The 16,204-nt window shown below is 34.7% G+C and overlaps 1 protein-coding gene across 4 annotated transcripts in view; it reads left to right on the top strand.

The window, feature by feature from the left end:
- The window catches only part of CHD9 (chromodomain helicase DNA binding protein 9), a 241,937-nt gene that overhangs the window by 66,075 nt on the left and 159,658 nt on the right, over window positions 1-16,204 (top strand). For 3 of the 4 annotated variants that reach the window (XM_065898459.1, XM_065898461.1, XM_065898460.1), the window contains exon 1: window positions 14,070-15,693. In XM_065898459.1, the coding sequence (XP_065754531.1) occupies window positions 14,236-15,693 (1,458 nt within the window). In that variant the 5' untranslated portion in view covers window positions 14,070-14,235. Of the gene's footprint in view, window positions 1-14,069; window positions 15,694-16,204 lie in introns of those variants that run through there. The other variant, XM_065898462.1, reaches the window with a different exon arrangement.

The raw sequence follows: 16,204 nt of genomic DNA on the forward strand, positions 1-16,204 counted from the left end.
GTCAATCCTATAAATAATTGATAGAATTCACCATTAAAGAAATCTGGTCCTAGACTTTTATTTGTTGGGAGTTTTTTTGTTTGTTTTTTTTTAAATTTTATTTTATTGGGGTATGGTTGTTTTATTGGGAGGGTTTGGCTTACAGATTCAATCTCCTTATTTCTTATAGATCTATTTAGATTTTCTATTTCTTTTTGTGTGAGTTTTGGTAGTTTTTGTGGTAGTTTGTCCATTTCATCTAGGTTATCCAATTTGGTGTACAGTTGTTCACATTATCCTTTTATAATCCTTATTTTGTAAAGTCTGTATTAATGTCCTCTCTTGTGTTTCTGCTTTGAATAATTTTGATGTTCTCTCTTTTCTCTTAGCCAGTCTGGCTAAAGGTTTGTCAATTTTGTTGATCTTTTCAGAGAACTAAGGATAGATTTCATTGATTTTTTTTTTTTTTTTTCTATTGCTTTTCTCTATTTCACTTATCTCTAATCTTTATTATTCCTTTCCTTCTGCTATCTTTGGATTTGTTTGCTCTTCTTTTTTATTTCATTAAGGTGTACAGTTAGGTTATTGCTCTGAGGTCTTTCTTTTTTTTTTTTTTTTGCGGTACACGGGCCTCTCACTGCTTTGGCCTCTCCCGTTGCGGTGCTCCGGACACACAGGCTCAGTGGCCATGGCTCACCGGCCCAGCCACTCCACGGCATGTGGGATCCTCCCAGACCTGGGCATGAACCCGTGTCCCCAGCGTCGGCAGGCAGACTCCCAGCCACTGCGCCACCAGGGAAGCCCAGATGTCTTTCTTTTTTAATGTAGTTGTTTACAGATAATAAATTTACATTGGAGCATTGCTTTTACTGCATCTCATTAGGTTTGGTATTGTTGTGTTTTCATTTTCATTCATCTGAAAGTATTTTCTAGTTTCCCTTGTTATTTTTTCTTTGATGCATTGGTTGTTTAAAGTGTTTTGTTTAATTTCCATATATTTGTGAGTTTTCCAGTTTTGCTTCTGTTACTGATTTCCAGATTTGTTCTGTTGGGATCAGAAAGATACTTTGTATACTTTCAATCTTTTTAGATGTATTAAAAGTTTTGTGGCCTACTATGTGGTCTATCCTGGAGAAAGTTTCAGGAGCATTTGAGAAGAATAAACATTGTGATATTGTTAGGTGGAGTGTTTTGTATATATATTTTAGGTCTAATTGGTTTATAGTATTCAAATCCTCTATTTTCTTATTGACTTTTTGTGTGGTTGTTCTATCCACTATTGAACATAGGATATTGAAGTTTCCAACTGTTACTGTAGAACTGTTTCTTCTTTCAATTCTATGTGTATTTGCTGCATAGATTATGTGGCTCTATTGTTAGACACATACATGTTTATAATTATTACATATTTTTGATGGATTGAACCATGTATTGATATGTAATGATGTTCTTTGTTTTTTGTAACCTTTTTGACTTAAAATCCATTGTTTGATGAAAATATAGCTGTTGCATGTCTCTTGATTATTATTTGCATGGGATATCTTTTTCTGTCCTTTCATCTTTAACCTCTTTGTGGTTTTGTATTTAAAGTGAGTCTTTCGTAGATCACATACAGATGGATCATGTTTTTGATTTTGTTTTTATCCATTCTGCCAATATCTTCCTTTTAACTAGAGAATTTAATTCATTTATAGTCTAAGTAATTACTGATAAGGAAAAACTTATTTCTGTCATTTTGCTATTTGCTTTTTTATGTCTTACATGCTCTTGATTCCTCCATTCATCCTGCTCTTTTTTGTATTCAATTGATTTTTTTGTAGTATACCATTTTGATTCCCTTTTCTGTATATATTTTAGTTATTTCCTAAGCTATAATAACAGCTTGTTTGTATGCCTGTGAAAATGATCTAGTAGAATGAGAAAAATTGATGACTCAGGAGACAGAAGTAAGAGTGACTGTTACAGTGTCCTTCAGCAGGTAGGAGTAGAGAAGGAAGGCAGAGGAAAGAGAGTATTAACTTTTTACTGCTTGTTACAAAAACGAAACATTTTTTACGTTAAAAAAAATCTAAAGCAGAGGAAATTAAAAAGTAATGTCTTCTGTGATTTTTCAGATTTATTTGTGATGTGGTTGGGAATTTGATCAGAAATAGTTTGGCTTGTGAGTGGGAGATTGTTATTCTGGTATATGAGTATCTGTATCCTATCAGTAAGGTCCTCAGAAGAGGAGAGGAAAGTAGATATAGAAATGAATATAAAAACCTGGATGGGAGGAGTACAGTTGCTCTCCTACTTTCATCCTTATTAGGTACAGAACTTGGCAGTCCTTGTTACCTTTTAAAGGGCCAGCTCTATATAATTGAAGGGCAATATTGATTCCATACTAACTTATTATTTACATCCTTTCAATTAGTATTTGTTGCTTAAAGTCTCTGGACTTCCTACCTTTTAAAAAATAAAAATTCTGGATAATTAAATTTCAAATTCTGATTTTCATTAATATTATGCTGATGTTTTCTGAGTTGTCATGTGACATTCCAAAGCAAACTCTTCCTCGCTTCTAGCATCACTTACTGTTTTTAATGATAATAAAACAACATGTTGCATTTATATGGAAAGTATAAGTATGTAGGATAGGCAACAGGTTTTATCATTTGTGACAGCATCAGAAAGGATCAGTTTAGTTTCATTGTTTATTGAAGTTTTAAATTTTGATTAAAATAATCACAGTAGGGCTTCCCTGGTGGCACAGTGGTTGAGAGTCTGCCTGCCGATGCAGGGCACACGGGTTCATGCCCCGGTCCGGGAGGATCCCACATGCCACGGAGCGGCTGGGCCTGTGCGCGTCCGGAGCCTGTGCTCTGCAACGGGAGAGGCCACAGCAGTAAGAGGCCTGCGTACTGCAAAAAAAAAAAAAAATCACAATAGCTTATTTTCAAAAGCTGTGTTTCTTGAGTCATTTTAAAACTATGTTTATTTTAGAGTTCTTATTTATTTTAAAATTTTACAAGAGTATAATTTGTATTTACCATTAATTGCTTAGTTTAACACTGCCATAGTTTCAAAATTACATTGGATAGCTGAAATATCTTATTTGAGAAGACTAACAGACTTCCATTGTAACTTGACTAAATCTTTCAAAGCAAATTCACTTGCTTTATTTTTTCTCAGAAAAAAAGAATCTGCCTTGCAAACACTTGCCAAGTAAAATTAGTTGATAATGAGGTTGAAGAAAATAAAATTTTAATTGACCACTATAACCTTCATCCTTATTTAAGAGAGATAACAGAAAATTAGAAGACTCAAAATAATTTTGCCCATATAACTTTTTCTTTATAAAATAACTTTACTGAGATATAATTCAGATACTAAATAATTCACCCAAAGTATATAATTCAGTGACTTTTAGTATATTCACAGTTATGCATCTATCACCAAAAGTAATTTTATAACATTTTCATTGTCCCCCAAAGAACCCCCATAACCTGTATCCAACACTCACCAATCCTTCTGGCCCCACCCCTTGACAACCACTAATCTGCTTTCTGTCTCTATATATTTGCCTATTCTTGACATTTCATATAAATGTAGTCCTTTGTGACTGGCTTCTTTCATTTGGCATGTTTTCAAAGCTCATCCATGTTTTAGCATGTTATCAGTACTTAATTTTTTTTTACCGTCAAATAATATAACATTATATCAATATACTGCATTTTATTTCACCATTCATCAGTTGGTGGATATTGGATTGTTTCCTCTTTTTATTAATAATGCTTCAGTGAACATTGTTGTGTAAGCATCTGTTTGAGTCCTTTCAATTTCTTTGGGTATATACTGTTTGAGGAGTTGCCAGACTGTTTTTCAAAGTGACTACATTTCTAACAGCAGTTTATGAGAATTCCAGCTTCTTTACATCCTCACTAACACTTGTTATTTTCCGTTATTATTTTCCTCCTATCCTAGTGTATATGAAGTGGTATCTCATGATTTTGGTATGCATTTCCCTGTTGATTAATGATGTTTACTGTATTTTCACGTGCTTATTGGCCATTTGTATATCTTCTTGGAGGAATGTCTACTCAGATCCCTTGGCCACTTTTTTTTTTTTTTTTTTTTTTTGCGGTATATGGGCCTCTCACTGTTGTGGCCTCTCCCGTTGCGGAGCACAGGCTCCGGACGCGCAGGCTCAGTGGCCATGGCTCACGGGCCCAGCCGCTCCGCGGCATGTGGGATCCCCCCGGATCGGGATACGAACCCGTGTCCCCTGCATCGGCAGGCGGACTCCCAACCACTGCGCCACCAGGGAAGCCCCCTTGGCCACTTTTTAATTGGATTATTTGTCTACTATTAAGTTGTAGGAATTTTTAAAATATATTCTAGATATAAGTCCCTTATCGGATACATGATTTGCAGAATTTTTCTCACATTGTCACCCCCTTTATCTCATTCTGCCATGGGGTTTCTTTTCGCTTTCTTCATATCCTTTGAAGTACAGAAATTTTTAATTTTGATGATGCTCATTTTTTTCTATTAAAACTTTTCTCATTTTGCTTAAGTAAAGACTCTAGTAACCATCTAAATAATATAGCAGGAGTATGTTCTGGCACATATTATATAATACTGTGTATTCCTATAGTTATAAGGTAGTATATGCTTTTTTTTTTTTTTTTTTTGCGGTATGCGGACTTCTCATTGTTGTGGCCTCTCCTGTTGCGGAGCACAGGCTCCGGACCCGCAGGCTCAGCGGCCATGGCTCACGGGCCCAGCCGCTCTGTGGCATGTGGGATCCTCCCGGACCGGGGCATGAGCCCGTGTCCTCTGCATCGGAAGGCAGACTCTACCACTGCGCCACAAGGGAAGCCCCAGTATATGCTTTTTAATAGCTTTATTATATTTGCTTCCCTAAAGCTGTGTTGAGGATGTATATTTAGACTCTGGTTAGCTATTTATTTCCATTTTTTCTCTGTGTTTAATTTATACCTTGTGAATAATTTTCCATTCTATAATTGAAGTGACAGTTTCAGTTCCTAGGTTTATTTATATCAACTCGAATTTAACCTTTCTAGTATTGCATTTCATCCTATTTTTTGAATAGGATGATCCCCCCCCCCCCGGTTTATTAGGATTACTTTGAAGTATATTTAAATTCATAATTTTTTGCAGTTTCATAGCATCTTCAGATTTGAGGTAGTTACTGTGAAATTCTTAGATCAATTAATGATGTAGTATAGATTATCTATATGCCTATAAACCTTGTTGAAACTCACTAATAAGTAACTCTGAGGTACTACATTAAAACCAAGAGTTCTCAAGTGCCAGGATTCATAAAATATCAAGATCAGAAGGAACTTTAAGTCTTACTAGTCAGTTACCTATATGCTCCTGGATTCCTCTTTACAAAATCTCTTTTGAGGTCTCAGTTAGCCTGTTTAAAATTTGAATATGTAACTTTAGTAATAAGGAACTCATTATCTTTGTCTTTGGATAGCTCTGTTTCAAATTCCTTTCTTACATTGAGCCAAAATAATTTCCCCTATAGTTTTCTGGTAACCTATCATTCTAGATCTGCCATTTGGGGTCCTACAGATAGCATGAGTAATAGCGTGGAAAATGAACAATAGGACATTATAGAAAGATAACAAGTAGATTGGTGTGATTAGATTGTAGAGGATGTGGAGAGATGGTGGGGTGGTGACTGGAGATGAGAAAAAATTTGAAGGGCACATGGTCAGCATTAGGGAACAATAGGTTTCCTTTGACAAGTGACATCATCAAATCTCTGTTTCACAAAACTTAACTCTGGTCACAATGTGCACGATAGATTACAGTGGGGAAATAATTTTGGGCAGAAAGGTTGGTTTTATTTATACACTGCCATTATCCAAATAAAAAATGTAGGAGAAAGATTTTAGAAGAAAGATTGGTTTGGGACCTGTTGAGTTTATACTTATGGGGAAGTCCAGGAGGCAGCTGGAAAGATACTACTAGACATAAAAATTTTAAAGTTGTCAGCAGGTAGATGATAGAGGATGAGCTTACCCAGGGAGGATATCTAGACTGAGGCGAGGACTGAGGAGAGAAACTTTAAGAAGCATGGTTTCAAGTAACTTCACCAATCTGCTTGCTGTCCTCTGAGTATGTCCCATTTTGTCTGTATTCGTCTTTAAATTAAACACTCAGGTGTGAATATTATACCCAGATTTGGTGTGACCAGCATAAGTGAATATAACATTTTGTTTAACCAGCATCCTGTTGATGGACATCTAGGCTATATTCAGTCTTTTGCTGGAGCAAATAATGCTGCAATAAATAGCTGTATCTGCCATTTCAGTCATACATGAACATATTTATGGAATAAATTGTTAGAAGGGAATTTGTTCAGTCAAAGGGTATGTGCACTTGAAATCTTTATGGATATTGGCAAATTTCTCTCCTTAGAGATTTCACCATTTTAGACTTCACAGCGGTCATATGAGAGTATTTTTTTCCAACAACTTCACTAATATGTGTTATTAGACTTTGGAATTGTTGTGAGTCTGATAGGTGAAAGATGGTATATCAGTATGGTTCTAATTGACATTCTCTTATTTTGAATGAGAATATGAACTGACTCTTGGTATCCTTTGCCCATTTTTTTATTAGGCTATTAGTATTTTGTAGGAAATCTTGATATATTTAAAAATGAGACGTCAGGGAATTCCCTGGCTGTCCAGTGGTTAGGACGCTGCGCTTCCACTGCAGGGGGCTGGGTTTCAGTCCCTGGCTGGGGAAGATCCTGCAACCCACATCGCAAGGCCTTTTAAAAAAAAAAGAGCACTTCATCAGTAAATGAGTTGCAGTATTTCTCAGTTTGCTACTTTTCTTTTGTAATCTAGTTTATGAATTTTTTTTTTTTTTTTTGGCCACGGCTTGCTGGATGTTAGTTTCCTGACAAGGGATTGAACCTGCACCTTTGGCAGTGAAAGCCACTTGACCACCAAGGAATTCCCTAATTTATGAATCTTTTCATAAAGTTATTTGTGTAATCTAATTAGTGATTCTTTAAATGACATGTAGATTTTGTTCCATAAATAGAAAATAAGGTGACCCTGTCCATGTTTTCTTCTAGTATTTTCATGGTTTTTCATTTCTGACATTTATATCTTTGATCCATTTGTAATTTATCTTGGTTTGAGAACAAGATAGGGATCTAACTCTTTTTTTCAGGTGGCCATCCAATTGTTTTGTTTATTTTATAGTTCATTTCCCCCCAATTTGAGATACTAAGTTACTTTCTATTATATCTGTTTGGCTTCTCATATGTCAATACCACCATGTTTTGATAAATGAAATTTTATAATGCTTTAATATTTAGTAGGATTAGTTCTTCCCGGTTGTCCTTCTTTTTCAGATCTTTTCCTGGCTTTGCTTTTTGTCTAAGTAGAAACACCTTGTCTGACTGAAAAAAACCGCTGGAATTTTTTACTGAGGCCACATTAATTTCAGACATTAGTGTATGGAGAGTTCATATATTTATAATAGTATACTGAAAGTTCATTTATAATATGGACATAGTTTTCTATCTAAGAGCATTTTATATAAAGAATATGAAGTAGTTATCAACATTAAAAATCAGGGAATTTACAGCTCCTCTTTAAAACTTAGAAACAACAATTAACTGACGCTGTCTAGTGGCCGCCCCTTTGTACTTATAGTCAGCCATAGTTCTCTTCTGGCCAGCTTCACTCATTTATGTTACTGGCCTGGCCCCTGTAGAATTTGCAACCTGAATGTACTTGTAGAATTGGTTATCTGTACTGAAAACAGAACCCCATAGTTAAAAGTTATTAGATTTGATCCATTGCTCCATTCTCTTGAGATTCTTTTGTATGTTGGTTCTGTTAGCTATGGTAATTAAGTCTGCCTTCCAACTTAAAATCACCTTCATTTAAGCTGAACCAGACAAGCTGATGATAGAAATTCTGCAGTACACGATTGGAAAATTAATTAGTACTATTTCAGGGTGGTTTTACCTGGTTACTAGTATATTGTCACATAATTTTACTAGTATTAAGCTAGTAAATTCTGTACTATCTACCTGTCATGTACTTAGACGCACTATAGGAACCCTAGGGAAATTAGTAATATGGGACCAATAGTTGAAGGTTTATCCCTTTAACATTAAACCTTTTATTTTAACTGTTTTAGATAAAATTTTTCCCATTTCAGTAAATGGGGAATATTTTGCCTATAGCTTTGAAAAGAGAAGCTTTAAGGGAGACATAAGTCTTCAGGAATTTGAAGGTTTGTCACAATTAGGTTTATTTTAAACAATCTCAAAGTAAATGACTAGAAAGGAAGGAGGAAATTTGACTTGATGTAAAGAAGAACTTTCTAATAGGTATTCAAGCCTAGTTTGAATGCCTCAACAAGAGTTGTTTCTAGAAGTATACAGAACATTTTTTTTTAAACAAAGAAATGGCAAACTCAAGTTTGCCAGCTTTTTATTTTGCCAAGTAAGAATATTCTTTTCTTTTTAATTTTAAAGATCTAATTGGCTTTATTAAATGATTCATGAATTGGGCAGCATCCCATCTAGCAAATAGAGAGGAATTCCCAGGATATTCTTTAAAATGACTAATATCCTTGTCATTATCATTTAATTTTTTAAAAAAATGTTTCTGGGTCCAACTTTAAGTGTTTTGGTCACTGTCATTGGAAGAGGTGATATTTGCTATCTAACAATAACGTCAAATGTTAGTAGCCACAGTAAAAATGTTAGTCAAGTGTTAAGCCAGAGAAGAAATTTTAATCGGTGAAATAGTTCCCTATTGCCTCTAGGATAAAGTCCACATTTCTTAACATGGCTAATAAAAGACCTGGATATCTGACTTCTGCTTGCCTCTCGACATCTTTCTGTTGGGCTAATAGCATGCTCTGGCCACATTATGCTATTGAGGAGTTCCCAAAATGCCTTGTCCTGGCTCACCTCTGGGCATTTCTTTAGTGTTCCCTCTGTGCTCTTGCCAGTTTTAGGTACAATGCAAGAGAGTGAGGGGATTGTAAAAGACCTGTTCTCTACCCTGATAGAGGTTACAGCTTACGTGTAGAGTATTTTACCTTTCATCTTTGGAGCAGACAGGATTGTAGTTAATATTTTGTATAGTTACTTTTGTTCTCTGGGTTTTTTTTACAGATGAAAAGAAAAAGTATGTGATCTTCTCAAGGTCATACAGCTAGAAGGTAGTAGAGCCAGGACTCAGGTCTAGTGTTTGTTTAAAGTATCATGTTCTTTCTAATTCCTGTGTAGTCATTCACTGATTTAGCAAAAATGTATTGCATGCCTACTATGCTAGGCAACATACTAAGGATACAAAGATTATAAAGGTGTTCCTTTTTTCCAAGGGTGTAGAGTCTGCTGGAGAGAACAGGTAATATGTTATCACAATGCAATATTATTTATTATTTATCATATGCACATTACTAGACAGGCTTGAGTAGGCAGAGTCATTCTATAGATGAATCCTAAACTGAATTTTCTCCAGGTACAAATATGAAATAGCTATAAGTAGCTCATAAACAAAGTAAAAATTAATGTAGCAGAAATTTAATACTGTATAGAAATGTTGCAGACATGACTATAATAGAGGACTGAATAATTTGGTAGGGATCAATGGTTGTATTAAGTCGGAAAAGCTATTAATGTGTGGAAATTACTGGGAATCCTAATTCATTTAGTCTCAAAATTATTGAGAGACTTAGAGAATATAGAAATGTCTTGGAGAAAAAGCAACTATTAGACACTAAGGAAAGTAAATTTACCATTGAAGTAAGTTTATATATATATATATATATATATATATATATATATATATATATATATTCTGTTACAGAACACATATTTAGAGGTCTTATTTTTACTCATATGACCCAGTTCAAATATCACCTCTTCTCTATGCCTTTCCTGATCTTTTCCGGACATAATTAATTGCTATCCGATCTGTACTACCACAATATAGTGATTTGTATACATCTCTGCTAAGACGTATATCATATTATTTGTTTATGTGTTTTCTTCCCCTCTAGATTATGAATTTTTTGAAGGCAGGGATTCTGTCCTATTGATATTTGAATCCATTTTATATGATCATCATCATGTTTGGCATCGGATGACTGTAGAAATGAAGATAGATAAGTAATTTGTTTTTGATTCTAAATACTTGTTTTAACTTTAGAAGAATTCTGTCCCCCAAATGTCTTAATTTAATGTACTTAATTGATAAGGCCCACTACAGCATTGCTCCAACTTGTATTTCCACCTTTATTTTCCACTTCTCTCCTTTTATATACTCTGCAGTGGTCATACTATTTCCTAAATATACTTCCTGCCTGCCTGCCATTTCTTTATTCCTGAATTCTTTGCCTGGCCTTTCCTTCCAATCCCTTTTCTGAGACCCCTTCAAATGCTAATTGTTCTAAGAAGCTTTTCCTGAATAACTTGCCAAGTATGCTCTCTTCTCTTTATAAATCACCTTATAGATAAACTTGTGCCTCTCAGGCCACGTTTATCATATTTTATTCAGTATATGACGTGCTTTTCTTGTGCCATTACTCCTTATCTCCCCCATTTAGATTCTGAACTTCCTGAGGGCAGGGGCTTTTGTAGTTTCTACAAAGCTGCTTTGGATGTAATGGACAGTCCATAAATATTTGCTTAATTAAATAGTTAAAATCGGACTGATGTGATGTTTTTATAAAGTTGGAAAATAGTAAATTTACTAGAATGAAATAAGATGATAGCTCTTAAGAGGAGCTTAACTGATTAATCAATTAAGAAATTAATCAATTGTAGAATAAACTGTTCAAATCAGAAAAGATGACCATTTTTTTTAGATTTTATGGGCATGTTTTCATAGTTCACCTTTAGTTTCTATTTTTATAACTAAGGTTGATGACTTACATGTATCTTGTTGCATATGAAATGTATATCTTCTTAGTATAGTAAGGTGTCTATATTCATTTCCATCATTAGATGTTCCTCTTCTGTTTGTACTTTTATAAAAGCACAAATATTGTATTATATTGGTAATGGTCTATTTACTAGTCTGTATCCCCCTTCAGAGGTCAGTTATTCATCATCCTAGTGCCTAGAAGTTGTTTATCAATAAATGTTGGAAAAGTAGATAGCAAAATTGTTTTCTTAATTAAACTTTTTACTTCTCCCCATATTTTCGGTAGGCTTCGGGTTACATAAATGTAGAAAATACCTTGCTTTAGCATAATCTACCACAATGTACAAAAATTCAAAGACTATACCATTTCTTTCCTAAATGGAATATTACTGCTCTGATACATCATAAACTTATTTCCAGAACAGTGTTCTAAAAAACATTTAACTATTTCTTAAGAATAAAACAAATGTACAAGCCTGTAGTACACAGTATAAATTCAGAATGTTTTATATTTTATGTTCACTGTTATCACAATAATTAAGAATATATGAGCTAAAGTCATATGCTTCAGATAATTTACTTTCAGCATTCGATTGGGCAGTAGTTTTTTTGTAGTACTGGGTTCTGAACTCTTGAAGTAATACATTCTGAATATTCAGGAAATTAATCAATTCTAAGATGCATATTTTTTCTACTTTTAATATCTCTGATATCAGGATGTGTTTCAGTCACTGTCTGCCCGGTGGCTGTCAGGGAGTAGTTGTCATTGCCTGTGTGTACAAAAACTTAGTCATAGATTTTATATTGCCATCACTTCAGCTGGGCTATGTACATCGGTACTATACATGTTTAATTACTTAAAATGTCTCTAAAAAGATGCACTGTTATTCAGCTTTAAAAAAAAGTTGTTGATTATGCAGAGAGGCACAGAGACAGAGTAGCAGAGCATAAATTTAATATTAGTGGAGCAAATATTTGTTGTTGAAGAAATGACAGCAATTCTACATTTTCTTACAGAGCAACAGTCAGGTATTTATGGACCAAAAAGAGTACTTCATGGGAGAGGAAATTCTCAGATCGTTTGGAATAAGTCTAAGTCTAAAAATGTTCTTAAAAGTTATTTCACAGATTATAAAATAAAAATTCAAAGTGGTATAATGTCGTAGTTTATTTCTTCGTGTTACATCAGCTAATAATGTACTTTGTATTTGATAACATACTGGATTTGGTAACCTCCATGGTAATTCTTCTTTTTTCCTCTTGGTAAATAATCATACATCCATTAAAAAATATATAGGACATTGCTTTTCTGACTATTGGGTTAGGTATACATAGATGTTCCCTTGTCTGGAGTCTATAGCTAAATATAAGGTATGTTCCAGAGAAGTGGCTTAACCTACTTTATTATTATTATTTTTTTGGTTAATGCTATGTTCAGTTCGGAACATATAGTACTCTATCTGCTTTGTCTCACACTTATAAAATCTGGAAAAATAATTTCTTTTTTCTGCATTTTTACCTTTTTAAAAATTATATGTTTGTTAAAGCATTTGTATACCATTGTGATTGATAAGTCCATTTCTAGGTAAAATTAATATAGATTTTGGTAGTTTTTCCTTCTCAGAATTTTTCAGAGTATTTCTTCATTTAAATAGTGAGCAGACGTTTTGTTTAGGATATTTATATTTTCTAAAATGGACCTCCCAAAATAGAAGTTCTGGAAAAGTTTCTTAGACCTTTGCTAATTTTTGAATAAACTAATATGTAGAGAAGCAAGAATCTCCATTTGTGGTTCTCTGTGTAAGACAGTGGGGGCAGAACCCTAAATTACCTTTGTTGAAAATGTTTGGAATAAGTCCAGCCTGGAACAAAATTAGCCAGCCATTTCATATTAGCAAGTAACCTATTAGATCCTTTCCACACATAAATTGTATGTATGTATATGAGGTGTGTGTGTGTATAAATGTTATCATTTTTTCTCTTGATATTATCGTAAGATTAATTTATTGCTTAGCTTAAGCTACTGTTTGTTTTTGCCTCAGCTTGATTATCAATACACTTTATTTGCACAGTTTAGTAGCTATAATAAGCAACGGGTTATTCCAAATGATTTAATGGTGGGCCTCTTAGGGATAGAGTAATGAATATAACTGTTAACAGAAAGGTGCTTGGTTTTGCTACACAGATGTCTAAAATCAGTTGGCTGTCAGTAGGCTGATCTTCTATGGTAGATGAACAAGAGGACCATGGTGGCAATATATTGCAACATCCCCAACATAGCCCATGTCTGTGTTGTCTGTCAGCTGACCAGATGGCTAACTTTTATCTCATTTAGGGCCAGCTTATCATGACCTCATACAGTTGCTCTTCTTGATGTAGTTCCACATATACCATATGAAATAGTAGCTTTATCTGCTCAAGAGGTCTAGAGCAAAAGATCACAACACACTTGCTAATCTAAGAGGATTCTGATGTCAGTTATCTTAGCAAGACATAACATTAAAATGTAATACATATATATTTTATACATGCTAGAGCTGCTGGGGAGTGATGGCCATTTCATGGTATGGGAGAGAGTCTGACATTCCATTCTCAAGTTTACTTTACATTCTGTCATTATAACATGTGAACTTCAAAATGAAGTAATATACATCATTACTTTTAAATGCATATAGTCATGTCCCCGTACTAGCAATTTTTTCCTTGCAGGGAATATATATATATATATATATATATATATATATATATATATATATGTGTGTATATTAATAGATCTTTATTGGAGTATAATTGCTTTACAATACTCTGTTAGTTTGTGTTGCACAACAAAGCGAATCGGCCACATGCATACACCTGTCCCCACATCTCCTCCCTCTTGAGCCTCCCTCCCATCCTCCCTGTCCCAGCCCTCTAGGTCGTCATAAAGCACCGAGCCGATCTCCCTGTGCTCTGCTGCTGCTTCCCACCAGCCAACTATTCTACATTCGGTAGTGTATATATGTCGATTCCTTGTAAGGAATATTAATGAGCTATTTGCAATGAATTACTCTACCAAAACATACTGTACACTGAGATTTTATGTTTTTTAAATCATATGTAAACTTTGTTTGTAAAACTTTAATGAATATTCATTATCAAACTTTTTGTTCTTATTTCCTAGGATTCTGACACTTCCTGACATGTCGTTATCTAGAGCAATAATGAACATTGACCTGTTTTGGATTAGTTGATGACCTTTGGAAATGATCCATTAATATCTACTACAGAGAAGCTGAATATACTCCATTTGGAGTGAACAGCCCAGTTTGTTATTGAATTTTTCAAGATGACAGATCCAATGATGGACTTTTTTGATGATGCCAATCTGTTTGGTGAGACCTTAGAAGGTTTGTCAGATGATGCATTTGTACAACCAGGACCTGTTTCACTAGTTGATGAATTGAACTTGGGTGCAGAATTTGAACCTTTGCACATAGACTCACTGAACCATGTTCAAGGTACTCCAACACATCAGAAGATGACTGACTATGAACAGTTAAATCAGTTTGATTCAATGAAATTTCACCAAGTTAATCAGTCTTTTGGTAGCCCAGCTGAACATGTGTTATCTCCACACTCTCAGTTTAACTGTTCTCCGATCCACCCTCAGAACCAGCCCAATGGTTTGTTTCCAGATGTAGCAGATGGCAGTCCAATGTGGGGCCATCAGACAGCTACTAGCATTTCAAGTCAAAATGGGTCTCCTTTTCACCAACAAGGACATTCTCACTCTATGCATCAAACTAAAAGCTTTGTGGCACACCATGACTTTGCCTTATTTCAGGCCAATGAACAACAAACACAGTGCACTTCGCTACGCTCACAACAAAACAGAAATAATCTTAACCCAGGGCAAAATTCTCTTAGCCAGTCTAAAAATTTTATGGATGTTAATGTTTCTGGTCCACACAGAGTCAGTGTTAACCATCCACCACAAATTAATAATGCATCTACTTCACAGCAGTCCCTTTCGATGCAGCAATTTTCTCAAACGTCAAATCCTTCAGTACACTTCCTGAAGTGTAGCAATCATCAAGAAGGAAATTTTAATGGACCTTCTCCAAATATGACTTCTTGTTCTGTCAGTAATTCACAGCAGTTTTCTTCACATTATTCCTTTTCCAGTAATCATGTGTCACCAAATAGTCTTCTTCAGTCCTCTGCAGTTCTTGCACCTAATCATACAAATCAGACTTTATCTGATTTTACTGGGAGTAATTCCTTTTCACCTCATAGGGGAATCAAGCAAGAATCGACTCAGCATATGCTAAATCCCAATACATCGCTGCATTCAAATAACTTCCAAATGTTGCATTCATCACATCCTCAGGGTAATTACAGCAATTCAAAATTATCTCCTGTTCACATGAACTTCCCGGATCCTGTTGACTCAGGAACTCAAATGGGCCATTTCAGTGATCATGTAGAAACTAATGGCTTTTCATCTTTAGAAGAGAATTTACTTCATCAAGTGGAATCTCAAACTGAGCCATTCACAGGACTTGACCCAGAAGACCTCCTTCAGGAGGGTCTCCTTCCCCAATTTGATGAGTCAGCATTTGGACAAGATAATTCAAGTCATGTTTTAGATCATGACCTTGATCGGCAATTTACTTCACATCTCGTAACACGGCCTTCTGATGTGGCTCAAACTCAGTTGCATACTCAGGCTCGGAGTTGGCATTCATCACTTTCTAATCATCAGCATTTACATGACAGAAATCGCCTATGTTTACAGCGACAGGTATGTAGCTCTAATTTTGGTGGTTTGGGGTGGGGTGAGTTTTTACTCATTGAGTTAATTTCATGTGAGACATATTCAGAATTTCTCAAACTCAGTCATTCTGTCAGGTGAATGTATATTTTGATATAGGTTTCTATTTTCAGTAGTCTCATATTTGAAAGTGATTCATTGATGTGTTCAAAGCAATAGACTTCTATATTTAGAAAATTATAAGGTATTAAGATGTCTGTTGTAACTTTCAATTATGATTGCCTTTAATAGAAAGATTTATTATCAAAAACAAACAAAAACTTAACCATAATTAAAAGGAAAACAATAGATTGGGAACATTTTATTGCAAATATAATGGGTGTAGAGTTAATATTCCTATAAAAAACTCATATAATTTGATAATATCTCAGTTGATAATTGGATGAAACATAAAAGCTGAAATTCACAAAAATTGGAAGTCGAATTAGTAAACATAACGTTCAGAATAATATGCAACTTCAGTAATAACTCAGTTGCAGTG

This window comes from Phocoena phocoena, chromosome 20 (genome assembly GCF_963924675.1).
Source record: "Phocoena phocoena chromosome 20, mPhoPho1.1, whole genome shotgun sequence".
Lineage (NCBI taxonomy): Eukaryota > Metazoa > Chordata > Mammalia > Artiodactyla > Phocoenidae > Phocoena > Phocoena phocoena.